The 26,717-nt window shown below is 45.5% G+C and overlaps 1 protein-coding gene across 4 annotated transcripts in view; it reads left to right on the top strand.

The window, feature by feature from the left end:
* Positions 1-13,888: 13,888 nt before the first annotated feature.
* LOC135903997 (specificity protein transcription factor 3-like) overlaps positions 13,889-26,717 on the top strand; it is a 70,079-nt gene continuing 57,250 nt past the window's right edge. For 2 of the 4 annotated variants that reach the window (XM_065434538.2, XM_065434511.2), the window contains exons 1-4: positions 14,430-14,840; positions 20,148-20,456; positions 23,027-23,182; positions 24,261-24,551. In XM_065434538.2, the coding sequence (XP_065290610.1) occupies positions 14,778-14,840; positions 20,148-20,456; positions 23,027-23,182; positions 24,261-24,551 (819 nt within the window). In that variant the 5' untranslated portion in view covers positions 14,430-14,777. Of the gene's footprint in view, positions 14,035-14,426; positions 14,841-20,147; positions 20,457-23,026; positions 23,183-24,260; positions 24,552-26,717 lie in introns of those variants that run through there. The other 2 variants (XM_065434530.2, XM_065434520.2) reach the window with 2 other exon arrangements.

The following is a 26,717-nucleotide window of genomic DNA, read 5'->3' as shown; positions in this document are numbered from 1 at the left end:
GGTCGATCCCAAAGCCTTCGTGTCCAAGTATTAAGGAAGGAATAGAACTTTCCCTTTTCCAAATTAGTTCTATTTGCATGTATCCTATTTACAGCAAGACAGATAAAGAAAGATAAACTAAGGATGCACATCGCTCGGAGTTCCACACCTCGCGCTAGACTGCAGCCTCTCCTCGTGATTGCGTCGTGGGCAGGCCCGCGTCTCTCCCGACTTGTCCGTCCTCGCGACAAATAGGTTAAGGGCCGACCAAAATGGATCAATGGATATGGTATGAATCCTAGGTAAAGGCGCCCGAAATTAGGTTCTCTGTACCCGTCCGGCTCCGGCACACAAAGGCGAAATCTCGCTGAAGCGCGCCCCCCGAAGGGATGAGGAGGACATTTCCTGTTTCTCCCCTTTTTATCTCTCCCCAGTTCGATGAGTATGCAGCTAGCCTGACACCTTTCTTCATTTTACTTGCAGTACCAATAATTATTTTATTTACAGGGGGAAATTAACCCAACGTAAAGATGAAAGCCGGTAAGAAAAAACGAGGAGCACAGTAAAAAAGAAAAAAAAAACGATGAGGCAGTGTGAAGTGTCTCAATCAGGCTGGCTGATGTTGCGATCGGAGGACATATACAGACCTTTTACAGAGCCACAATTTATAGATGTCGCCATATTTGTTCACGTGACAGCACCCGCCATTGAGCGCCTTCTGATAAGTGTCTGCTCGGTTGTTCACAATGGCCACAGCGGCCGCAGGCGCGGCTCACGCCGTTGTTTCGGACACCACGGCGAGCAGTGAATGGGCAGACGACATAAGACTTTGGCCAAAGCTTCAAAGCTTCAGAGGTAGTGTATAAGCACATCCTTTCATTTATCCATTCTGTCAGCGCTGAAATCTTAATAGTTTGCAAGCATACAGGCTGATAGGCGACGAATGTGGCAGCCTGGTGAGTGATCGTTCGCCGTGCTTTTTGGTTGCCGGTGCAGAAATATAATCCGCATGCAGTGTTCAATTATCCCGCGTTTGACTTCGCTGTTATGAAAAGTGAATTTGCTCGAGTATACGTCATTCACCCATGCGTATATGCTGGACGCAGCGCTGACTTGCATGCCTATCGAAGCTCAACAGCCCGTGATATTTTGTGCCAGCGTTGGCGGTAACGCTGTGTTGTTGCTGAGGTGGTGCTTAGCATGCAGCTGACTTGGACCAAGATGTTAAAAAAGCCCAAGAGCTCTACAGATATCGCACCGACTGCATAGTAGGCGTAGTCGTGTGTACTTACAGCAAGTATTTTTTTTATCACGAAGTATTGATTAATCAAATGATTTTAATTAGTGATCTCTCTAATTATTGCTTGAATCGCAAACATATCAATTACAAAGTTGTAGGGCACCTCAAGTAACCTCCGAGTCAAGCATTTGTTTCGTGCTCAGCTTTGATTCGTTGATATTTTCGAAAAGAAACAAACGCGCGCGAAACATCCAAAATACGAAATAGATACGCGCTCGCGCGCCGCTACTCAAGCGCTCCCAAGCGAATGGCCACGGATACATAGCTTTACTAGCGGCGGCAGCTCGATACAGGGCTTCACGCTATGTGATGGTCGCGGAATCATGAGAACACGCCGCTGACGCATGGCTGAGCGTAGCGGAGCCGTAGAGGGGGGTGTTTCGAAGTCGGCAGACCATGACGGCGCACTTGGGAGTGTAATTTTGCGCACTCATCTTCTGTAGATAGGCGCGCCCGGAACGTATGTTCCTTTAGCAATAGAAACAAACCTTGCGGGGGCCATGTTCACCTAATGGGTTTTGTCGGATCTATGTGCTGTTGTCGATTACGTAACTCATTTTTGCTTGACGTGTCGGTGCGTATAGGTTATAACAGGAGGTCTCAGCGGTACCATGCCTGTGACCTTCTCTTCAAAAAGACAGTCATGCCCTCAAGGTCATCAGTGTGGAGGATTTTTTAAAAGAAAAGGTCATATGCACCATCATCAAGAACTTAAAAAAACTTTAAGAGCGATATTTTCAAAACAGACTTGACTTTGCCTATTATATTTTCATGAAATGTGAAGAAGAACCAGACTTCCTCACTTGCGTGCTTTCGACGAATGAGGCTAATTTCTCCAGAAATGCACACGTTAATCTTCACAACGCGCACTACGGGACTGATAGGTGTCCTCACTGGCTGGCACAGACACGACACCAATACCATTGGTCGTTTAATGTGTGGTGCGGTATTTTTGATGGCAACATCATCGGACCCATGATCGGACACTAACGACGCAACGCTTCTCAACATCTTCGTGAACGACGTCAGTTGCAACGTTCCACTTGCGCACCTTCGGAACGTCTGGTTTTAACACGATGGTGCTCCTGCGCATAGCAATAGTCAGCCTCGAGCGTGGCTTGACAAGCTTTTTCCTGGACAGTAGACTGGCCGGCACGGACCTGCACCCTGGCCTTCAACCCTGACCACGTGCCCTAAAGGCAAAAAGAAGCAGTCTGCCACGAGATTTCAAAGTTACAGCAGCACAAGTGTTAGAAGGAAGCAAGTACTGTATATTGCTTCAGGCGGTGACCTGTTTGAGTACGCGTTATAAGTGGCAGTGGAAAATAACCGCTCAAAACTGGTGTAAAACCTGACTGTTTAACCACCTTCATGATGTCATCCTATCCGTATACATAAAGAAAGCTTGCTAGAAAGTATCTTTTCCGTTTTCCAAGAGACAGAAAGGGTAAATGGTTTAACCAGTTGCACCTCTGGATGTTTCTATGTGGGCGGCTGGGACGCCTTACGTGCTTTTGGTTTATTTTTTATTGAAATAAACTCCTGAGTAGCTCTTTTTTGTTCTTCCGAGAGCTGTCTTTTTTCTTTTTTTCGTGCACTTTGTTGTGACTTCGGGGTGGAGGACGAAAGACGGACTCTCTCCGCGGACGAAGAAGAAACGAAAAACTGTATACTATATTACAGATAGTGGACGATAGCGTACAGGTAGCAGTATACGAGTGAATCAGACCAACTGGGCGACTGCAAGCGACTCTGTTCTCCATATATGGGCCGGTTCTCCCTTGAATCCCTTCGGCAACCCCTCGTCGGCAGGAACCAGGCGGGTCAGAGTGATGGCGTCGCCCGTGTCGAATTCTTTATTCGTCGCGGAGAAGTGGGAGCTCCCGTCACCTCGTGGTAGCCACGTGGTGCAAGTAGTATGGCACACTATTTGCGTTTTTTTTTTAAACATTGGTCGAATTTCTTTTGTAGCTTTGTTTCATGATACGCGAAGGTGAAAGATATCCCGAGTGCCTCATGATCGGGCACAACACTCTTGCGTCCGCAGATGCTGACGCTTATATCGCACCACGCCAAGTCGCGAAAACATGACGAAGCATGACGAATCCTCGTACGATGCGGCGATAAACGAATGCAGCCGTATATCTTTCAAAGGTTGCTTGTAGGCGCTTGAGTAGAGCTTGAGAAGCGCGCATCTATTCAATATTTCGCGTATTTCGCGGGCCTTTGATTTTTATTGGAAAAAGCCAGACACACTTCAGCACTAAATACATGCTTGGTTTGGAGGTTATTTAAGGTGCCCTACACCTTTGTAATTGACATGTTTACGATTCAAGCAATAATTAAAGATTGCACTAATTAAAATTAATTAATTGATACTTCGTGTTGAAACAAAACATACTGACTGTAAGTACACACGACTGCCGCTACTATGCAGTCGGTACGATTTCTCTATAGAGCTGTTGCTTCTTGTTTTTTTTTTTTAAATCTTGGTCAAAGTTAACTGGGACACTTGGTATATGCCTGGCGGTGCCTTGTGGAAGAGTGTGCGCGTGAAAAACGGTAGCAAGCACGCCTTGTGCAGCTGAGGCGGATAAAACTTGCACACGGTTTCATCCCACACCTTCGAGTCTCTGTTGCATAGCTCTTGGAGTTGATCACAGGGCACTTCTTCCTTCTGCTCTTCCACACTTTAAATAGTATTAAGCATAGGCGTATCTACCGGGGAGGAGCGCAAGAAAGGCACTTGCCCCCCCCCCCCCCCCCCCCTCCACTGTCAAACGTGGGGGGCGGGGCAAAATATGTCATTTGCCTCCACCTCCCCCCCCCCCCGCACACACTTTTGAAAGGAGGGCACTGCTACTTTCGGCTGCAAGCTGGAAAGTCCGAAAAAAAAAAAGTAGCTGAAGCTAAATTTTCTTTCTTACTTGAGTGACCACATAAGTAATGCTTTTCTTTTTGGACAACGATGGTTGTCCTTTGTGCCTTCTCGGGACGCCCGGTAGCGGACGACGCGCGGGATTTGCCATGCACGCTCGCGTTGCGGATAACGTGTAGCGTTGGCAGTTCCTGCCCTAACAAGCGCTCGGCTTGCCCAACTTGCATCATGCCCAATTTTTCTGGGGGACCGCCATATCCGTATTCTAAAACGATTGGTGTGCCTTACGGCATGAAGTCGTTGGATTATCAACTGCTCGAACAATTTAATCTCTGTCCGTTGCAGCGTTGCTGTCTAAGTATCTTATCACAATCAGAAATCTAATCAAACCTCTTACAGGTATAACTGCAGAATTTGATTGCGTAATCACTATTTATCGTAGATATAAATTGTATGTTTGGTAACATAAAAATAGATCTACCTGACTGTATAACACCCTTAACAACACGACGCACACGCCATGGCCATGAATTTGCACTAACCCCAATCTTTGCCCGATCAAAGGCTTTCAAATTCAGTTATTTTCCAAGAACTGTGGAAGAATGGAATTCTTTGCCGTCTGATATTTTTGGTTCCAATAATTTTCTCGCTGAGTTGGAGTGTTACCTTCTCTCTTAAGCTTTATTTTTCTTTTTTTCTTTTTGCTTTTCTTCTTTCTTGCTTGTTTTTTTGTTGTCTGTTGCTTTGCACATTCATGTTGGATGTAACGCACACCTGCTTGGGCCAACACATTGGCCTGTAGTATTTTGAAATAAATAAATATGCTCGTGAAAATGACCTTGGCCGAACTCGCAGAGCCATTTCAACACCAATAGAACACTGACTTCTTCTAAAGTCATGTGTCACTTCTGACTGACGATTTCATTTTCAGGCTGTTTCCAAATAAGAGCTTTTTGGTGATGTGTACCGAAAATTTGCACTGTGTAGGTTACTTACGTACTCTGAAAGGAGTAACTAACTGGTCGCTTTATCCCAATTTTTATGCGTTATATACGACATTTAGTTGTTTCCCCCCGGTATCCTCGGTAAAATATGCGGGGCATGGTGTTTATATTTTTTCGACGTACGAAGCAATGTCCCGAGTGACAAGCGACATATGCTAACTCTGTGTAGGTTCATTACAACATTTGAAAGTGTACTCATTGGAGCGTTCCAGGGTGTCATACTGCCGCTAATCGAGATGTCTCCTAGACTCCTAAAACAACGCACAAGATGTGGACGTGAAATTCCGTGAAAATAGGAAGATTTTAAGCGCAATTCGTTGCGAAACTTTCACTTTGCTGCTTTGTAAAGGCAGTGTCGCAGGTAAACACTAAACCCTCGTTTTTTCGTTTATTTTCGTGAAATACCGTCAGTCACGAATTACCACTGACTGTCGATAAATGTGTGAAATTTACATAATTTTATCCCAAGGTGGGCTGGAAACTTCATATAGAGAGCAAGTCAAGGTGGGAGAATGACTGTGCATTTTATAATGACCCATCATAATTACATAGTAATTATATAGTCATTTATTGTACAGTCAGTCATGCTACGTTACTTCATTAAATATATGGAATCACCCGCTAGAATTACATGCACAGGTTAATTATTGCTCGCAAGCATTACAACTCTATAGGGAAGAAATAATCTTTCGCGATTACTACCGAAGCGCCCCACTTGAAACGTCCAGTCAAAGACGGTAGTGCCTTTATGGAAGCAGTCGTGTGAAGTGATACGTTTCACTCAGAAGTGAAATGGGCGTACTTTAAGAATGCAGAGTGTTAAATTTACTAAAATCTTAATGTTCATTGTATATTCCTTGCAACCACTGCACAGTAATGGCAAAAGTAAGTCGCGTTCACAAACGTGCACGCCGTGACTGAAGGGTATATATATATATATTACGATATTCGTAGTTTGTTTCTCCGGTGTCCTCGGTCAGCTAAACAAGGCATCTCTTCTATATCTAAGGAAAGTTAGGGGCATGGTATGGATAAGGTGTAAACAATGTTTCAGATGGGTGGGTGAAATGCGCATTTTCCAGGAGAATACGTATGCAAGGTGGCGTCGACTTTGTTCGCAACATTTCACTTTGCATGTCCCTTAACAGATATACAAATTCCTTAGCAAGAGGTGCACCTTTTGCTAAGGAATGTGTATATCTGTTTAGGGACCTGTAAAATGAAGTGCTGCGACCAAAGTCAACGCTTCTGTGAAGTGTTGGCGTCGGGACACAAAAGCTGCAAGCAACGCCCGTGCCTGCATCTATTTTTTTTCACCGACACTTCACTTTACATGTCCCTGTACGTATTCCTTAGCAAGAGGTGCACCCCTTGCCAAGGAAAACACTATATCTGTATAGGGACATATTTAAAGCCACATAGTGTAGCCTACTCGTCGCCACACTTATATATAGTTGACATTGGGCAAAATGCAAGGAACACCGTATTGTTTATCACATCAGTGTGCGGCTCTTCCCATTACCCTTCGTGCCTTTCCAACATCATCTCTCTCTCTCTCTACGGTTATATGTGATGTCATTATTAAATACCCTATATGTATGCTAGTGTACTCAAGACGCAAAACGCTACCCGTTTACCCCTTTTGTGACAGTGACTATGAACAAGTACCTCTGATATACGCTTAACGGCGTGAGTGCGACGGCTAGAGCGCCGTATACGAGGCTGTCTCAAAAGCTCAAGCATTGAGTCAGCAAAAAAGTAGGAGAGGATGTGGCGGCGCCGTTCTCTCCACTCGAAAGGACTCAGTTGACCTCTATAGTACACTGCTGTATGCATGACAATGCAGAATTTTAAGCGTGCACTCTTAGTGCGAGTCAGTTATGGAAATCGACGAACAAATCGAACGAATAATCAATGTAAAATTTCTTGGGAAACTGGACAAAAATGGTGCATATATTAAGACGAAGCTTTAGCCCAGGCCAAACTCCGACGCGGCCTATTCAAATACATGTAAAATGCAGAAACGCTTTTCTGAGATTAACCATTGGATCGATTTTACCGAAATTCGTTGAATTTGAGAGAGAAAGCTTAATTCTAGTGACTCTTGGAAGCAGAATTTCTATTTAGGGCCTGCATTTTGTTAAAAGAATTTTCAAAAATTCGAAAACATAGATGCGCGAAGTTTACAAATTCATAGCTCTGCATCAAGAACAAATATCGCGGTTCTATAAAAGCCATCCATTAAATCATACAAAGCGGACAGATTCACTACGTCAATTTATATCTTAGCTGAATTCGTTACCTTGTGTACAAAGGCTCTGCAAAAGATGCATTTACATATTACATTTTTTTTTAGATTCATGTGTAACATATCAATTTTGTCCGCTTTATATTTACTATTAGATGCAATTCACATAATTGCAATATCATTTCCCGTTGCTGAGTTACAGGGTTGTAAACTTGATAGTATCGTTTTCTAAAAAAAATTCGTTTTTTGCCAATCCTTAATAAAACATTGACGACCTAAATAAAAAATTCGAAACAAACAGCCACTAGATTTTAAGTTTATCTTTCAAATGCAACAAACCTAGTAAAATTTGGTGCAGTGGTTGTCAAAAAAAAAAACAAACGAATTCTCCTTTTATATGTATTTAGGTAGGAGCACCCGAGCTAAAGCTCTACTTAATCAAATGTTGCAAAGGGCCTACGGAAAGGATGCCTTAAAGGAAAAAAGCCGTGCTCAAGTGGGTCCAGCGTTTTCGGAAAGGTCGTGAAGACCCTAAGGATGACGCAAAATCAGGACGCCCACTTCACCTCGTGCGAAGGTGAAAACATCGATCGTGTTCGTTCCCTTGCACTCAGTGATCGCCGCATGACTGTTAGAATGATAGCGGGAGCATTTGGTTTGGGAAAGTCTTCCGTCCTCGAGATTTTGATTGAAAATTGAAAGGGTTTGTACCAAGGTGATACCGAAACTACTGACTCCTGAGCAAAAGTTGCGACGAAAAGCATACATCTTGCATTGATTGGAAAACTTCAAACGATGAATTTTTGCAAAGGGTCGTCTTCCGCGAAGAAACTCGGATTTACGAATACGACATCGAAATGAAGTCGCAGAGCAAGGAGTGAAATAAGAAAAATGAGCCAACAACAACAACAACAACAACAACGAGAACAACAACAACAACAACAACAACAACAACAACAACAACAACAACAACAACAACAACAACAACAACAACAACAACAACAATAATAATAATAATAATAATAATAATAATAATAAAGTTTCGTTCGTTCTCCGTCCTCGCTTCACCGTTGAAACTTGAAGCTTCTCGGACGATGATCGGCAGTTGTTGATCAAACGCAGGCAGGAAACGATGAGATCAGATGTACAAGAAATATTTATACGTAAACTTCTCGGAAGCAGGGGCATCGACACCACGTAGTGCCGCTGTACTCAAAAGTTTGGCCATGTGGGAGACGGATGGCCGTCCTTGTCCTTCAAACTTATTGTCTACAAGACAAAGTTCTCCGAGTGCGTGTTTCCAAGACGCCGTCGTCCGAATGCACTCTTTACGTGTGCACCGCATTACAGCGTGCACTGTAAGCTGGCCTTCGACACCACACAGGCAGTCGCACCCAACAACAAGGCTGGCGATTGCGTTCCGGACGCGTAGAAGATTAGGTCCATGCTCACTGCATGCGGCACGGGGTCAGAGTTGCTAAGTCCTTCTTAACCTCGGCGGCGCCTCCAATTAGTCAGGCACTCGGGCGCCAGACCCACAATACCTTGTACAGCGGTCCCTTTCAAGGCTGGTCTGTGTGACCGTCGGCGGACTGCCAACACCGTGCGCACAATACCGACTTCCCGGAATCGGCACTCGCCCTCCTGGCGCCTGCCGCGACGCGTCACCCAACACTGCGCGGTGCCTGTGACCCCGCATAACACAGCAACTGTCGCCCCGCTGACATGGGGGGAAGTGAACCCCCTCTCTATACACAAAGCACACGGCCGATTCGTGACACTTAAGAACACGAATAATCAGAGCGACCTTACAGTAATAATAATAATGAATAAAAATGCGCGGAAGAACAAAGTAAAAATTCAAGTCAAGGTGATCCTGTTTTCTGACTGTCACGGAATTCTGCACAACGAATGTGTACCTGAAGTTCAAACTCTGTGCAGCTTTCTACGTGGAGGTCCTGAAGAGTCTGAGACCTTGTGTGTCGCGAGCGACCAAAATTTGTCGAACGAGGGGCGCTGCATGGATTCTGCACCACGATGATACCCCCTTCACCCTCTGCATATTGATAGTGCGTGAGTGTTTTTGGCACGCAATTCCATCGCTCTGCTACACCCTTCCTATTCGCCAGATTTAGCCCCCCGAGACCTTCTTTTTTCTCTCCAAAATGGCAAACTGGTTCTCTAGGGGCGGCATTTTGGGGATGTGACGACGTGTCAAACGGAAACGACATCGCTGCTGAAGCGCTTCATAAAAGACTTCCTAAGGTGCCTCCAACAATGGAAGAGGTAAAACCAGTTCCGGAGAGTATTATGAAGATGACCATATCTGTGTACCTGAAAGTTTGTGAATTTTTGTTTCAACATACTGCACGAGCTTTTAGAACAGACCTCGTATGAGCGCAATGCAAAACTTTTCGTATAGTGAAATTTCGGCGCCCGTTGACGAACTGACGTGGTCAAAATTTATTCGGAGCACTCCTCTGCGGCGTCTTCCACTTAGCCCACCTGCAGTTTTGGGACACGAGAAACTTAATCGAAGCAAGCAAGCGCACGTGCATTCGTGTTTTCGCTGTGCAAGCCTTGGCCGCACGAAAGGTTGTCGCATTGTGCAAAGGATGCAATGCCACACGTCGCGCTTGGGAGCTGTGTGCACGCACACCGGGCACGCCGTGCGCAGGCTCACGCGTGGCGCCCCGTTCGATCGGGACACGCTGCTCGCCGTCCCCCCTCGGCGGCCGGGTGCGGCGCGCATGGCCCACCACCGCCGGAGGGAGGGTCACCCAAAGCGGACGTCAACAACGCCGCACGTGGGTGGGCGGCCGGCGCGTCGCACGTGGTCGCTGCGATGCGAGGGGGCTGGCACCGCCGACCCGTCGCGCCACGTCGAGCGCGGAACGCCCGGGTGCGCGCGTGCCCTCCGCGCGCGGTTTTGGCGCGAAGGCGCTTTCGGCCGGCTCTCGTGTCCAGGGCGTCGTTGCCCGACGAGAGCCCTGAACGCGACGGCGCGGGGAGGAGGCGGCGAGGAGGGCTCGCAATGCGTCCGTCTGCCAGGGGCGTTCACCTTCTTTCCCTTAGCCCCCTCCTTCGGCGCCGGCCCCTTCGCCGGCTTGGGGGCAACAAAACAGGAATTGCGGAACGCGCTGTCCTTTGCCCCGGTAGCCGCCACTCGCTGCTGCATACGTCGCGAGCTGTGCAGTGCGCCTCCAACGCGATCGACGGTATGCAGGCTCGCGGTGCAACATTCGAGTAGTTACATAGTGCTATATTTATTTTTCGCTGCGCTTTGTGGGTGCGGGAGACTTGCGGGGCATTGCATGGTGCGAGAGGCGTCTTGATTCAGCTGTTCAGTAAAGTTCTGCCGTATTAATCGGTATTGGTCTGCCCGATCGCTCATGGCTTGTTTGCCAGCAGAAAGATCGAAAAGTTTTGTTCCTTCTGGTGGTTCGGTTAGGACAGGCGGCTGCTTTTATGGATAGCCGGAAATAATGATAATTAAAATATTGTGTCGTTAAATCCAATTCCATCTTAGGACGCCTTTCATTAATGACTTTTAAAGCCCATGTTGGCGCTCCGCATATTTCTTCACCGGCACTTCACCGCTTTGACAGGTACAGATTCGAGCAACATGTTGCTCGAATTGGCTTACACACATCAAGGACAGCGAAGCTGTATAAGGGAGTTCTCACACCCCTTCAATGTGAAACAGCTTATCACCTAGCACTACAGACTACATCGTAAAACGTACTCTTTGGGACACAGTTGAGTATCCTCCACAGGATACGATCACGAGACAGCTTGAGATCAACGTATTTGCACATCCAACCCGCCTACACGCCATATTCCCTGCCTTCTATGTTTCCTTGTTCTCTCACTGTGGGGAGACCGCCACGTTCTACAACATGGTATATGGGCCTGTGTAGCAGTGGTAGGGAGAGCTGACAAGCTCTCGCCCTGAGAACCAGGTCAGGATGGTAAATAAGCCGATGAAGGCAGCAAGGTACACCGGGGTCCTGGATTGAGGACACCACCCACCACGCGAAATTCCTGGGTTTTGATAAAACTTTATTCCTCCCTCCTGGGGTCGTCAGGGGCAAGGTTATCGACGCCATTTTCACAGATCCCCGCGGTGGGGGGGAGGCCAGCGATGATGTGTTGAGGCCCCTTAGACACAACAGCAAGACCTGTGGACGCCGACGAGAGGCTGACTAGATGCTGATCGCACGGGAACACGAACACTGAGGGGCTTGGTATGCCACGCAAAATAAAATTTATCTTAGCCTAAAGGCTCAGATGCGATGCCGGCAAAGAATTTGTCGAATACAGCCCCTCCTAGCTGACCTAAGTGGAGCCAGTAACGCGACGTTAGAAACAAAAATTATGAATTACTTCTTAAGATAAATACACTATGAAGTTGTCTACTCCACTGATTTATACGCACGGTAACATTTATTCTATAGCTCTGGATAGTTACGTTTCAAAGCAAATTCGAGGCTATAATCCAGGTTGCGTTGTTCTCTTTTTGATAGAGCATGCCGCCGTCACACGAAAGCCGTCGTGGAAGTCCCCTTATAATAGATGCGCGCTGTAAAACTGGAGTCGGAGCCACTGGACGTCAAAGCTACCATCATTGATTGTCCTTCCCCACCTTACTGCAGCGCTCGAGAGGCGCGTCCGTCGCATCGAAGAACTCCCAAGGGGGACTTTATGGCCATGGTCACCCCTTGTCCCTGAGGCATGTGGGCTATTCTGACGCACGCCATGGTATATAATCTGCACAGACAGTTGTTGCGATGACACTACGCAAGCGTGTGCACACAAGTACCGTGCATGCGTCCTAGCTAACGTTAGGCAAGCTGTTCAATGAAAACAAACTTTATAAAATACGCTGCAAGATACAGTTATAAAACGCATGGTGTTCGGGCGTCAGATTAAGATCACATCTTGCACCGTGCTTTTTGAACACACACACACACACACGTATGTATGTATGTATGTATGTATGTATGTATGTATGTATGTATGTATGTATGTATGTATGTATGTATGTATGTATGTATGTATGTATGTATGTATGTATGTATGTATGTATGTATGTAATGACTTTCAGCTTCATATGTTAGCTGTACTATGAGCCCTGTTGGAACCGCAATCAAGGTTAATCTCTTGCAACCTTGAATTTGCACTTTTACTAAAACTTGCCCTTGAATACGCGTTTTCAACCAACAAGATGCGTTAAATGGGCTAGAAACTAAATTTACTGTTCTGCAGAGCTCAGTACACTATGACAACATAGCCCTCTTCCCCCTCCTCAGACTTCCTATTTTTCTCCAGTTCTTTAGATGACTATGTACTCATGCATACATTACATGCGCAGGTCGCATCTCTCAGCTCTGCCTCTCACCGTGACATCATGAATTTTTACGGCGAATCTGCTCTGGCCTAGTTAATTTTTTATCGGCAAAGATGGACCACATAGTATTCTAAAGAAGTCAAAGACTGAACGTAGCAAGTTTCGCACCTGTCCATAAAGACAGGCAGGTGCGCTCTCTCACGAACCACGGAGTTTGTAAAAATTTTGTGTGAAACTGTTGCCAACGGTCCTTGCGGGTGGCTTATGCGAGTGCGGGCCGAACGGAGAAAGCCGCTGGGAACGCTGGTGTTCAGTGACAGTGCCAGACACTGCTCCCACTGCTCCTCCGAACCGCCGCAGACAAATACCGCTCGATCCTCGCGGAGGCAGCGCTGGCGTCGTTTGAAAACGCCGGCGACGCGCGCGCCACGGGAACGAAACAAAGAAAAAAGAGAGGGAGACAAAGCCAACAGCAGCGAGGAAGAGGAGGACGCGGCGCGGCCAGCTGCTGTTTCGTCTGCGCCGGTGCCTCGGGGTTGCTGCAGGCAAGGGCGGAGTAGGTCTGAGGGAAGCGCCCGCCCAGCGATTAGGGGCCTCGCCATTCTACGAGCAGATGTGCTGTCCCCCTTTTTGCGGCTCACGGTGTTGCTCTCCTCTCACAAACGGTGTGGTCGCGTGCGTGGTGCTGGCAGCCTCGCAACCGCCGTCGTCACCACCCTCGCTTTGCTCGCGGCGACGGCCTGCTAGTGTTAGCGCAACGTTCAAACGGGTCATCCCTTCTTCCACTGCTCTCTCAACACGGTAAAGCAGCCATGCGAAAACAAAAAAAAAAAGTTTGAACAATGCAGTCGCATTGTCGCGCAGCGTTCAGTAACACGTTATTGAAAAAAAAAAAAAGATCTAGACACGCACATGCACCTACTCATGGAATCGACTGCAAGCCACGCAGTTATTTCATGGTAGCGTGTGTTCGTAACACAAGAAGAATCGTACTTCACTGATGATACTATGCAATCTCCCATCCCCTCCAATGGGAAGAAGATAAAAGGAATAGTAAGAGAGACGACATGCCGTAAAGCGGAAGTACACGCATGCGTTCAATAATAAATCACAAACTGATGGTGAACCGCAGAACACGCGTGTTTTTAATACGGACCATGTGCACAGTCGTACTTTTATGTCTGCGTTGTATATACCAGTAATTACCATTACAGCATGACAGACTGCAAACTTAACTGAAGTAATGGCAGACCGAAAATTGGGGCTCACATTAAGGTAGGTACACTCCTTAATTCAGTTTGCAAGCTCAATGAAGATTTTAAGCTGTGACATGCGTTAACCCACTCTCCATCAAAGCTGACCAAGGTATAACATGCTCGCTCCACCACGCTACTAAAGCGCGTGAGTCAACCGTTCAGCTTTCTCTTATGCAGTAGTTCTTCGGCGGACCCAAACTCCCTGCATGCGTCCCCCAAAATCTACCAACGCCGTCCGGCTTCGCACGGGGTGGGTGTTGTTCAAAATCTGAACTGTCCATTGTCCCGCCTGTAAGGCACGCCTCCCATGCAACATGCGCCGCCATCTTGAACACGCCTTTACGTGCCATAGAAGTATTCATGCGCGCAGCTCTTCCGCCGACGCTTTTTTTTTTGCCGCCCGCTTTGCCTCCGTCCCACCCGCGCGCCTGCGACCACCCTCCTATCCGTCAACAAGTTTAATGCATTTACTAGTTCAACAAATTATTATATACAGCTTTTTAACGTTGGAGAAACATAGAATAACGCTCGATATTTTATGTGGGCCTGCCGCAGGCGAGTGAAAATTTTTTTTCTCAGGAACTACATTTCGTACTGCTTGCGCACGCCGTAGTGCGCAGTCAGAGGCAGGCAGCTTGCTGGAAGGCTGCCGCGTTTGCCTATGAAAATTACTTCCCATATGGATGGCATCCTCAAGTGCTGTCCCCGAAAGTCCGAGTCCCTCTGGGACTCGGCGTAGGAGACAGTGCTCAGTGGCTCAGAATGAGCACGACCACCGAAAGGAGCCAAGAATCGGAATACGTCGTTCCCAGTGCTAACTCGCAAGTAAGTCGCTCAGTCCTCAGTTGCCTTCGGGCCGACCCTAACCCATCATGGCGTCTCAATGACCTGCCCCTCATCCCGTGACCCCGCCTATAACTGTGCTGTCGCTTGCCCCCACGTTTCGGACAGCTCGCGCACTGTCTCGAAGTGGGTGGAGGAACCGGGGCGCGACACATGTCCTGTTTTTTTCCTGTGACTGCGATGTTCGTAGCTTCGCCCTCTTTGCTAACGCGCTGTGTAGCTGCGACGGCCATGGTGATTTCTGTGCGACTGCATGGCGCGAATGCGCTTGAGCCCCGTGAAACCGCTGTCGAGGCAAATTGTGAGCTGATATAGAACAAGCCGCGATGAACATGCTTCTTGTACGACCGCCTAACGGGTAATAATAAAAGTCGCATTTGAAACTCGAATATTTTACTAGTTTCGCGACACCATTACGCGAAGTCTACTCCGCCACGATTTCTGTGACGCAGTCTTCATTTCTTTCACCGGTGACGCGCGATTTTTCATTGCGCATTTTGCATGCAGCCCGTGTATAATAAAAAAGAAGAAAGAAAAAGCTTATGGCATTTAGCATTTCCGTGTCTGCTGACAGTGGCTCCGTTCCCGACGTGCACAGCCTTGCGCAACAACGACAGCGCGGCCTACGTCATATTTGCCTTCCTCGCGATTACGAAGCGCAGAACGTAGACTGCACGGTCAGAATCTTGTGTACCACCTGTTGAACGCAGTTTCTCTGCTGGGGAGAGCACAAGCTGCTGACTTCATTAATGGAATGGAATGGATGTGAACACTGTTTCTGGGCGCGTCGATGGCCTTGAGTGTTACATCTAGGCTAAAGAAGTGTGTAACCTGACTCGAAATGCATGCTTATAAATACTCTCAACTTAAATCGAATGCAAGCACGTTCCAGCGATCACATCACGTGTAGAGGTGCACTTCTCAAAAGTTCTGCTTCTATGAAGGAAGAACATTGTCACCCGAACTGCGAGTCCTGACCCCGAAATATTCAGTGAGGCTCGTGAACCTCACCGGCGAAAAAAAAAAAAAAAATACATGGGCGCGAAAAAGAAAAGAAAACCTTGGTACCCAACTACACGACCTTTCACTGCACTGGGTAATTCAGTGACGTGCGAGTTCCGAGAGTGCACTGCTCAGTAAAATTAATATTATGGAAATTAAAGGGCAAATGTCGCCATTGCGCGTAACCAGAACAAGCTGCTCGTTTGGAAAGACATATATTGATACAGCGTGTATTCTACGCCTACACATGGACTGAAGCAAGCACCTGTGTTGTCTTGTTTGCCTGAAGATAATGCACTACCTGAAAAACTCTTTTAAATTATCTCACCAAGAGAGCATCGAACGTGTAATGCAAAGATAGGGAATTGTTCCCCACCTGTGGCAAGCTGTTTTTTCATCCACTTTCATTGCCATTAATTTCCCATTTGATTTAATTCAATTAAGTACATTTGCATTAGGAAGGAACAGCGCAACTACGACGATCACGAGAGGGAGAACGACACAGGACAAGCGCCAACTTCATCTATCTTTATTCACCGAAAAATCAGCAAATATAAGGCAAATCACAGATATGCGCACAGGGACCATAATGCATCATCTGCCAAACCGTTCAAGATAGGAAATTTCGCTTTTGAATAGTCGCGGAAATATCACTAATAGTTTTCTCCTCTTCTTTATATGGAATGCTTCCAAAATCTCGCGTGCCTTTGTTTCTCTGCTTCTGCCAAGAAACATTATCTCTTGGAACAGCGGTTCGCACTTCTTGCAGTATAGGCATTGTTTCCGTGGCAAATATTCTGCTGTTTGGTTACACGCAGTGCAAGTTGCGAAAGATGCGCACCTCCTTTCAGTGACTGCACATGTTCTGCTGCACGGTCATTCACGCATCTGCGGGCCCGTTTGGCCCATGTAGGTTTTCTTGCAGGTCAAAGGTATTTCATATACCACACCGGTGCAGCACTTTACAAACTGCTTTCAATGTTTTTTGGTGCAGCTGCTCCTCGTACCCTCGCTCGCAACGCGGGCGCAAAGCTATGTTTGTTTCCGAGGAGCCAAAAACACGACTGGGATGCCATGTCTGTCTGCCGCCTTTTCATATTGTGGACTATCCTATGTATATACGGAACCACTTCCAGTTTCGCAGCTTGTTTTTCTTGTGTGCACGGTTTCTTGACTATTGCGCAACTTGCACTGCGTGTGACCGAGCGGCAGAACATTTGCCACGGAAACAATGCCTATACTGCAAGAAGTGTGAACCACAGTTTCGAGAGATAAAGATTCTTGGCAGAAGCAGAGAAACAAAGGGACGTGAGGTTTTGGAAGCATTCCGTATAAAGAAGAGAGGAAAAAACTGTTAGTGATACTTCCGGGGCCCTCTTCAAAAGTGAAATTTCTTATATTGAACGGTTTGGCAGATGATGCATTATGGTCCTTGTGCGCATATCTGTGATTTTTTTTATATTTGCTGATTTTTCAGTGAATAAAGTTGGTGCTTGTCCTGTGTTGTTCGCCCCCTCATGATCATCGTAATTGCGCAGTTCCTTCCTACTTCAAGTATGCACCATCTAGCCCAAATAAATGTTGTCCTGAACTTATTAAGTACTAGTAATTTCCCCTATGTTTTCTTGGTGGCTTTGTTTGTTGGCTTCTCATGATATGATTAATAAAAATCGGGCCTCTCGGTTAACCCCCTTTCTTCTCGTTCTCACCAAGAGAGAGAGGCACATTGGAACACCTCCCTACATTGTGAAAAGGGGGAGCAAAGGATGAGATGTCGAAATGCAAACTAATTTTACTTCGAACCTCCGCTTTTTGTATTGGAAGCCAGTTCCTTGTGTGCTCAATCACGGCCACAATTTCCTCATTACAAATCCGAGATCTTTCTGTGTTCTGCAATCCAAACTGGCTGCAGTGCCTACAAGCTTCTAATGTATGTTGCATTATACTGTATACTTACTAAAAAAGAGGTGATGGCATTCTCACAGCCTATATGCTGCAAGGTGGTTCTAACTGGCAATGCTGGAGTGAACAACTCAGCCAAGAGCATTACAAAATCAATTTGTACGTGTGCAGGGCCAGTATAGCGTAAGGATTCCTTTTGCTGGATTCTATTTTTTCTTTAATTTTTTTTTTGTCATTTACCGTTCACAACTAGCCGATCCCAGTGATAACATAGGCGGGTTATCCCTGCCCAGCTAGTGTTCTTTCGAGACCCTTATTTATACATTTTGTGTTAAAAGCTTGATTATTACCAGAGAAAATGAAAGCTTTTCTTTTTTTTTTTTTTCATCTAATCCTTAGTGCTGGTTTGCCATTGTGACTTCATGGACTTCCAAATATTTTCTTGTATGCTGCACTTTAGCACAGGAAAATTGTTTAAAAATTTAGCAAGCTGCACGGTTGGTCTGCTTATAATGGAGTATAGTCATATTATTTTACTGATCGACAAATAATTGGAACCAAACATTTGCTGTCAAAAGAAGTGATGTCATGACAAGTTCTTGAAGGAACTTTGGTGTGGTGTCACCACCTGTGGTAAGAGCCTCTTGATAATAGTGGCCGTTTGTGTATTGCAAGAGCGCCATTTAAACAGCTCAACTCTTTGGTACCCCTTTAAAAGCGAGACCAAATTGGATGCTCAGTCTTGCGGTGGCCATTGCAACTGCCACAAGCCTGTGGGTCTCTGCCAGCATTCCTTCATAGCTACAATGCCCCACTGTCTATGAATATGCTTCAGCATGTGTGTGTTTACTGGGCCAATAATCGTTCGACCATCTGGGGTTCTTTTAATGTGCGCCTTAATCTAAGTACCCAAACACTTTCGCATTCTGCACCTATATTGATGCAACAACTATGGGCAGGAGTCGAACCCATGACCAGGTGCTGGGTAGCAGAATGCCATGGCCACTGAGCCACTGCGGCGGGTCACTTTTTTTTCAGAAATTTCGGGCATCCTTGGTATTAGAAGCCCGATGCTTTTCTTTGTATAAAATACTTGTGCAGAGCTTGCGCCTCTGCGGTGGCATTGATGAAAACGTAAGTACAACTCAGCTCAACATTATGCTGCACTTAGTGCTGTGATGTTGAGACTCCACCTCCAGTGTTGCGAAACTGGGTTCTAACGAAGAATTAGCTTTAGTCATTGTGCATTGTCATTTCTGTAAACATGCAATCTTTCTTTAGTGTGGCAAATTTATCCCGACTGTGTCATTGCAGACAGACTATGTGCATAGCGTGAAAAGAATATGTAGGGCAGCATGTGCCACCCCACAATTTTCTCAACCACTGTTATCAAGGGCATTCTTTATGTGCAGTTACAATATTACTTTCAAAGAAAATATAGGTAACTCCAGTTTCATGTGTTACTGTACATGCACTTGCACAGAAAAAGGGCAGAGGTTGTGCAGCAGTGCCCAAATTAAGGGTGCACAGCATTCTCATTGCTCTTTTGCAGTGTTTGTATTGTATGTGTTTTATTTACAGTTAAATAGGATCATGCTGAGAATGTGGCTGTACTAGCATGTCCTTATCTGTAGGTCATTAGGTTATGAAAGCCCTACACTAAATTTTTCATGAACACTGTATTGTGGATTCTGAACTGCCACCCCTGAATTTGCTGAAAATGCTGAATTTGAAAACAAAAACAGTGTTCAAACTTCACATCACCATAGGAAGCTCTGAGCTAGCAAACAAGCTTTCTTCCATTATGAAGTTGTCCCCATAACCATACACCTGCTTGTGTGATAAGTGTTTGGTTCAGTTTGTTGACTACGAACTGTTGATTAAAGTTGAATGCTGCCCCAGAAAAGTAGAGCTGTCTGTGAAACAGAATAAAGTTCATAGTTTGTGATTGCGGTAACCAATTCATGCTGTTCTCAAATATACGCAACATTAGCCATGACAGCTGATGAGCCACTCTCAGCATGTGAGGGTACACATGCCTGATAGTAACTGTCTCTCTCACAATGACTTTGCATATGTGCTAATTCCTTATGGAGGAAAAAAAAATGTTTTGGCAGGTAAAAAGGAAACTGCACAACAAGCACATTGTGAGTTCAGGAATTTGATGGCGCTGCATTCTCTGACTGCCAATATTATTTGCAAAGCCACATTATAGGGACTGAACCAGCTAGTCACTTGCTATATTTACCATGTGGAAAAGAAGCTGCAGTTTGTGTACACCATGCTGTAAAAGCTGTTGAGTGTGGCTGTATCTTTCCGTAGTCATTTGGAAAGGGAGGCAACACTGTGACATTGGTGACAGAAAGCGCCTTTCTGCTGCTGCAGGAAGTGCAGCCATCCCCATTGGCCCTGCTGGCCGCCACGTGTAGCAAGATCGGCTCCCCAACGGATTCCCCAGCAGATGACAGTGGTGGCGGCGATGGCGCCAACGGAGACGCCTCGCCCGCCAAAACCAACAGTGCCACCGTGCTCTCAGCAGGAGCGAATGAGCTGGTGGCACAGTATGTACAGGCACCCACCATGGGTGTGCTCAACCCAGACGGCACCGTCACACCTATGCCTTCGCCTACAGTCAAGGCACAGCCCCAGGCACAGTCTGCAGTTTTCTCTCCTGGCACACAACTTGTGGCACAGGTAAACAACAATGACATAGTTTCATACAGTGCTATCCAGAGGGGTATCTGGCAGCACCATCTACAAGAGTTTAAAGTGCCGTGACATCATTGGAATGCTGGGATATAGATGGTTTGGCTTGTTTTGAATTGTATAGATGTTTTGGCTTGGCCTAAAGCTTGGTCATTGCAGTGCAAACGAAGCTTTCGTGAAATAAAAACTTCAAAAAATGTTTTTGTTCATTAAACCCTTTCATGCCACACTGTTATCCCAAATTCTGAGTAAAAATGGCCATATTATCTTTTGAACACCCCCAGTTGTCAAGCTGTTTTATCTCCTCAGAAAAAAATGAATTCACTTCTGCTTGCTCCTTCCCATAGATTGTGTGCTGCCATCTACCAAAAACACAACTAAGCAGTGAGACAGAACTAGGCTCGTCCGTTGCATTGCTGGAAAATGCAAAGTACGACTGACAAGCTCAACATCACTGGCCGTTTTTACTAGAAATATGTGGACGAACCCAGCTTGTCTAAGACATGGAAAAGGTTAATTTTTGCCTATAATGCAGTATAACTAGCAAGCAAACTAAATGCAAACACATGGCCTAAAAGGTATACAATAGACACAAACATTCTCTTCTTTCCTGTGACGTTATGGTCCAGCTGGTACCATTAACTTTTCATGTAATCGTACGCTGTATTGTGAGTATTTGTCTGAATGAAAAATATACGTAATAATAGAGAAGAAACAACTGTAGCTGAGACCTTCCTTTAAGTTAGTGTTAGGAACATTAGTGTCATGTTAGCGCTGTTGATAATTTACGCACAGCCCTATTTTAGCCTAATGGTGCATGGTTAGTGAGCACTCCTCCGCACTAGTGTGTCCTCCAATCAAGCGATGTCATCAGTGCATACTTATTTTTCTTCAATTTTCTTGTAGATAGTACTGTGTAATCTTTTGCGGTGGTGGTAATAAAAGCAATCTGGCGATAATATTGTTCTCCCAGCCTCTCGCAACCATCTGTTCTTCTGAACATGTAAAAATCTTATAGTACCCATAAAGGCACAAGCAGCAAGAACAATCACAGCTATGAAGGTCTTTCCACTTATCTGTGCTATTGTTATATTATCTTATCAATCGGTATGTAAGTCACACGGATAAAAAGCAATAGGAGTAATTAAATGTGTGTGCCCTAAAGTGCCTTGGTGTCTTGTGTCATTAATGAAACTGCAATCAGTTAAGGGTATTTCAAAGGAAACTGGTTTACCTCTGGAGTCAATTTAGTTCCAAGGGGCTGTTACTGAGATATTTTCATGCAAGAATGCATATTCAACATTTCTTATGATTTCAGCTGAATAGGTAGTTTGTTTACAGGCTCTTGCTCACTGTTGTGCTTCAGTCTACTTAAAATATTGAGGTGGTTGAGGCCGTGTAAGTGTTTTGCGTTAGCCTGTTGTACATAGTTGCAATCATATGATATGCAACCTTGACTACATGATGTCGGCAGTTTACCGTATAGACTCGTATAAGAGCTGCGCTTCTTTATTTTCACAAATTTTACGAGTTGCGGCCCTTACACAGGACCGAACCTCAAAATGGTGCCAACGCAGCTGGTGACTACTGCGCACCTCGGATCCTCAAATCTACCACTGCATCAGAGGACAACACACACCTCTCGCCATCTAGTAGTGGTGCACAGAAGTTCGCAGGGTGCGCGGCATCGGTGCACTAAACGCATTGCTTCTCTGATAGAATTGTCTTCTTAAATTTTGGGCTGCCAAGTTTGGGGTGTCGCTTTTACACGGGTGCAGCCCTTATGTGAGTCTGTATGGTATGCTGTATTGTGCCAATTCAGCTTGGATGTCTTCCATCTACACGTCAGCTTTACTTGTTTCATTATGTAAGCTCACAGACGAACTTTGTAGCCACACTCGCCACTTTTGCGGACGTCAGTCTAGGTTGCATGCGTGATTTGGGGTCCAATCACTGACGAGCGGTGAACTTTCTGTGATGGTTTGCCGTCGACTGCTGCCTGTCTTGGCTGTTCGTGTTCAGCTTTCATTACGGTTTTTTGTAAAGGAATGCCCTTGTTGCACCTCGTGCACCTTCCTTAAGAAGTTTATCTTAGTTCAGAAAAGTGAGGTAATTATGTGACAGGGATAAAAGTGGCTTAGCAGGACATTATTGCAGCTTTTTGTAGCCTGCTAAAATGGCATTGTACTTGCATTCAATGCTTATTGCAGCATGTGAAAGAAGAAAGCTATGGTAGTCTTCACCGGAAGTTCACATGATGATATAAATATGCAGTTTTGCTTTTTAAATAAAATGTGAATCAACTGTTTGTGCCATTAAACCATGGCTTATATGTATTTGGTAAAAATATGTGGACTCCGAAGTCTGCACTTCCAACATTCATAGCATCGCTGTTCACTTCTTATGCTCATAAGGTCACTGCTTTGTGGTGTTCAGAATGCTGCCATGTTTTAAAGATGTAAATAAGTGCCACCTTTTGTTGAAATAGTTACAGAACGGCTTAGTAGTTGTACACAAACCTCTTCCTCATGCATGGTTACGTACTTGTCCTTGTGCAGGTGACACCTAGCGGCCAGATAACTTACAACGCCATCCCACAGATTCAGAACATCCAGATTGATGGACAGGAGGCCATTTTCATCCCAGCGTCCTTCACTGGCGGCCAGCAGGCCATCCAACTGGCTGGTGGAGGACATGCACTGCTTACTAACCAGGTGTGAAGAGCAAGGGTTTGCAAACAGGTTCAACTAAATACATGGCTTCCCTGTCCACCTGATCACATGTACAGTGTGGTGCAGGCTGACCATAGCATGTCATACTCATGGGAACAAAGGAAACAGTGCATGCTAACCCAAAAACTGTTGTACTTGTAAACAATACATTGGCCATCATGTCAAGGAGTAGTTTATTGTAGAGACTGAACTAAAGGATCGCAGTTCAACTTGCTGTCGAGGAACACGAGCAAACATTTGCTGGTGGTGGAACTGGGCTTTAAATATGAAATGTGCCTTGTCGTACGAGCTTGACTCTGGGCATCAAGGACATCGTCTGGACATTAAAAGAACAAACCCTTGATTCATGTGATATCTGTTCGACAAAAAGGAACTAACATAAAATTCCCATGCCTGCTTGATAACCATAAAGACTGAGGATGTCAGAGACACAAAAAGATAGGTCTGCTCATTCAGCCAAAAGGGCAAGGGCCTGTCAAAAAAATAAAAATAATAAGTTGGAGCAAGTATGCAAAATTGGTGCATGCAAACACACAAGCAGTCGGGCACATACCATGTCGGCAACCACCTAAGAAATCTGTTGTAGTTCTCGTCAAAAAAAAAAAAAAGTAGCTGTCTTTTTTTTTTCTTTTTTTAATTGGAGGAATGGGCAAGTAGTCTGTCAAGCACTACTGTGAGCTCTTGGCTGCATGTACAGGAGTAATATTTGGCTTTGCAAGTTTATTTGCTGTGTTCAATAATTTCTGCAGGGCCCGTTTAATTGGTGGCTTGGAGAAGCTGTGAAGTAACTGCAAATAATTGTGCATTTTATAAATTATATCTCTAGGCATCAGAATGACAGTGTAATGTGAACCTATACGGTTCAGTCTCATGCATGCATGTAAAGTTGAAATCAGCCATTGTGTCACTCTCAGTGCCTAGTCTAATGCCACGAGACCACCATGCCTTGTTTGCATGAACACTTTAGTATGGGACAGTACTGTCAGGTGTGAGCAGAGTGCTTGCTATCCAGAGAAGATCGTTTCCCTGACAAGCCAAAACATGTATTACCTTTTTACAGGGATTTCTGCGCCCTCAAGGGTTCACACAGAATGTGGCCATCCGGCAGGGCAACATGGTTCAGACACTGCAGCTCCCATTGGCGGCGGCAGCTCCCATGCAGCAGACTATACCGGTGCAAGTGCCCATTTCGACAGGCAACGGCCAGACCGTGTTTCAGACCATCCATGTGCCCGTGCAAACACTGCAGGCCGTTGCAACCCCACAGGGAAACATGCTGGCCTCAGGGCAGCAGCTTGCCACTGCACAAGTTGTCCAACAGCTCGCACAGATGCAACCGCAGATGGCCCAGGTAAGACTGCTCTATAGCGAGCATCCTTGTGCCGTTGTACTCTAGTTACAGTTTCTGGCAACAGCCATGGCAGTTTGCCAAGGTTGAAGACTGGGCATGTTGGTATAGCATATTAGAGGTTGGATTGCGCAACAGTTTGACGAAACACACAGAAGAGAAACACACACCACAGAGCGCTACTTGCAACTATCGTTTTATTCCCTTGTCACTGGAATAAGTACAGGAAGATTCTCAAAAGGGGAGAGCGACAAAAAGCTTTACAAGCGGGGCCATCCACCAATTCCAAGCCGGTTTTGTCACGTGATAATTTTTGCTGCACTCGACATCGTAAAAAAGGGAAAGAGGATACAAAATTTCAGATTAGTGCATGAGGAACTCTATTTCTTTTGCACTAAGGGAGACGGATGGCATGCTTACGCACATACTTCCCACACGCGCAATCTCAGCGGCTTCAATTATCTCTCGCGTCATTTGGCTGCCATCTTTGCTAACAATCTTGCATTTCTTAAAGAATGGCCGACATCTGCAATCTCTACAATGTATCCCAAGGTGTCCAGCGACTGCTTTTGAAACATAATCATGCTCCTTTATTCTTTTGTTCGATGTTTGAACGAAAGATTAAAGGAATATAACGAATTTCAGTATAACGAAGTATTTAGCTTTTATAACTTCTTGTATTTCTTCTTGTATTTGTACAATGTATTTAGAACCTCAATATAAACAGGTTTCTTTTTACATGATTTCAAATAATGAAATTTCAATGCCACTTTGAAGGAATTTCAAAATAATAGATAGAAACGTCTGCGGGCACAGGTGGAATTACTAGCGACTGCTTGTGAATGCACCTCTCCAGTTGGGTGCTGAGTGACTTCTTAAGCGGAAAAGCATCGTGTTTCGTATAAAGTCCAAGTGCAATAAGATCCTATCACACCCAGCACGCGCTGTATGATTTGAGTGCAAGGGAAAGCGTAGGAAGCTGAGCTGTGAAGGATGGTGGCTAAATAAGTGGTCTTCCCCCTCGAACAAGCGAATGTTGCGGGAGCGAGCTTGCTGTTATGCCATCAAGATTACATGAGGCCAGTGTGCCCTGTTTTAGAGGTAATCTGCCTTGTGTGCAAAGAGTGGGCGTATCGAGAGATGGTGTGGCATCATATGCGCATTCTAGTACTGGAGGTTATGTAATCTCGAGTTTCGTTAAAGCAGGAAGCAGAATAAGCATTCAATCCTTGCTGCAGGTGCTTTTCAAGGTAGCGTCGTCCCTTTAAGGGCTACACTGTCAGTCGTGGGGGTGAAATGTACGCGAAAGCGTGGCTGCCTTCGCTTTGTACTGCTGATGTGAAGATATTGTCAACATGACATGAAACCGTATCTTTCATTGCAGATTCTCACATTCAACAAAATTAATTTTTCCCTCATTCAAGTTTGCTTTTTTCGATTTACTGATAATTCAGGAAGGTTTGTGGCCCCTTACATGTAAAGAAATTTAGTCGGTGACTGTACTAATTTGTATAAAAGGTTGAATTTTGATATAATGAAATTTCATTGTAATGAAGCAAATTTCCAATTTTACCGACTTTATATCAAGAGTTAACTGTTTAAAAATCCAGGACAAGCCACAGCCAAAACCAGTTGACTTGTGTTATCGCCTGAAGAAGGGACTGCAGGGAGAATTTTCTACGCATGAAATTGTTTTGCTTGCACTGTATGTGTCAAGCCAACCCATTGCCCAATGCAGCCCTCAAGCTTGCAAGTTCTGCTGCAACACGATCTGATTGCCACAAGTGAGGCATGTGGCACCACTATGGCTGCTACTAATTTACCCAATTACTGCTTGTAGAGGTGCTAACTAGGCAGGTTGGTACATGTTCAAAGAAAGTGAGGTGCGCCAAACTGCAGCGCACACTTGTTACAGTAAAACCTCGTTGATACAATCCCATTTCATATGATATCTCGGCACCAACGTTCGCGATTGAGGACACAAAATTACCCAATATAGTTACGTTTATTTTTTAGAGATATTGATACGTGTACTTCTTTATCTTTCTCCCGAGACTGCTTTTCACTGGCTCACAGATGTTAAACGTTGTCACTCGGCGCAGGACGCGCCTGCATGCATCGGAAGTTTCGCGAATGTTATCAGTGGTTCTATTCATTGTCTGTTGTCAC

The sequence above is a fragment of the Dermacentor albipictus genome, chromosome 1 (assembly GCF_038994185.2).
Source record: "Dermacentor albipictus isolate Rhodes 1998 colony chromosome 1, USDA_Dalb.pri_finalv2, whole genome shotgun sequence".
NCBI classification, from domain to species: Eukaryota; Metazoa; Arthropoda; class Arachnida; order Ixodida; family Ixodidae; genus Dermacentor; species Dermacentor albipictus.
This window is presented reverse-complemented; position numbering and strand designations above follow the sequence as displayed.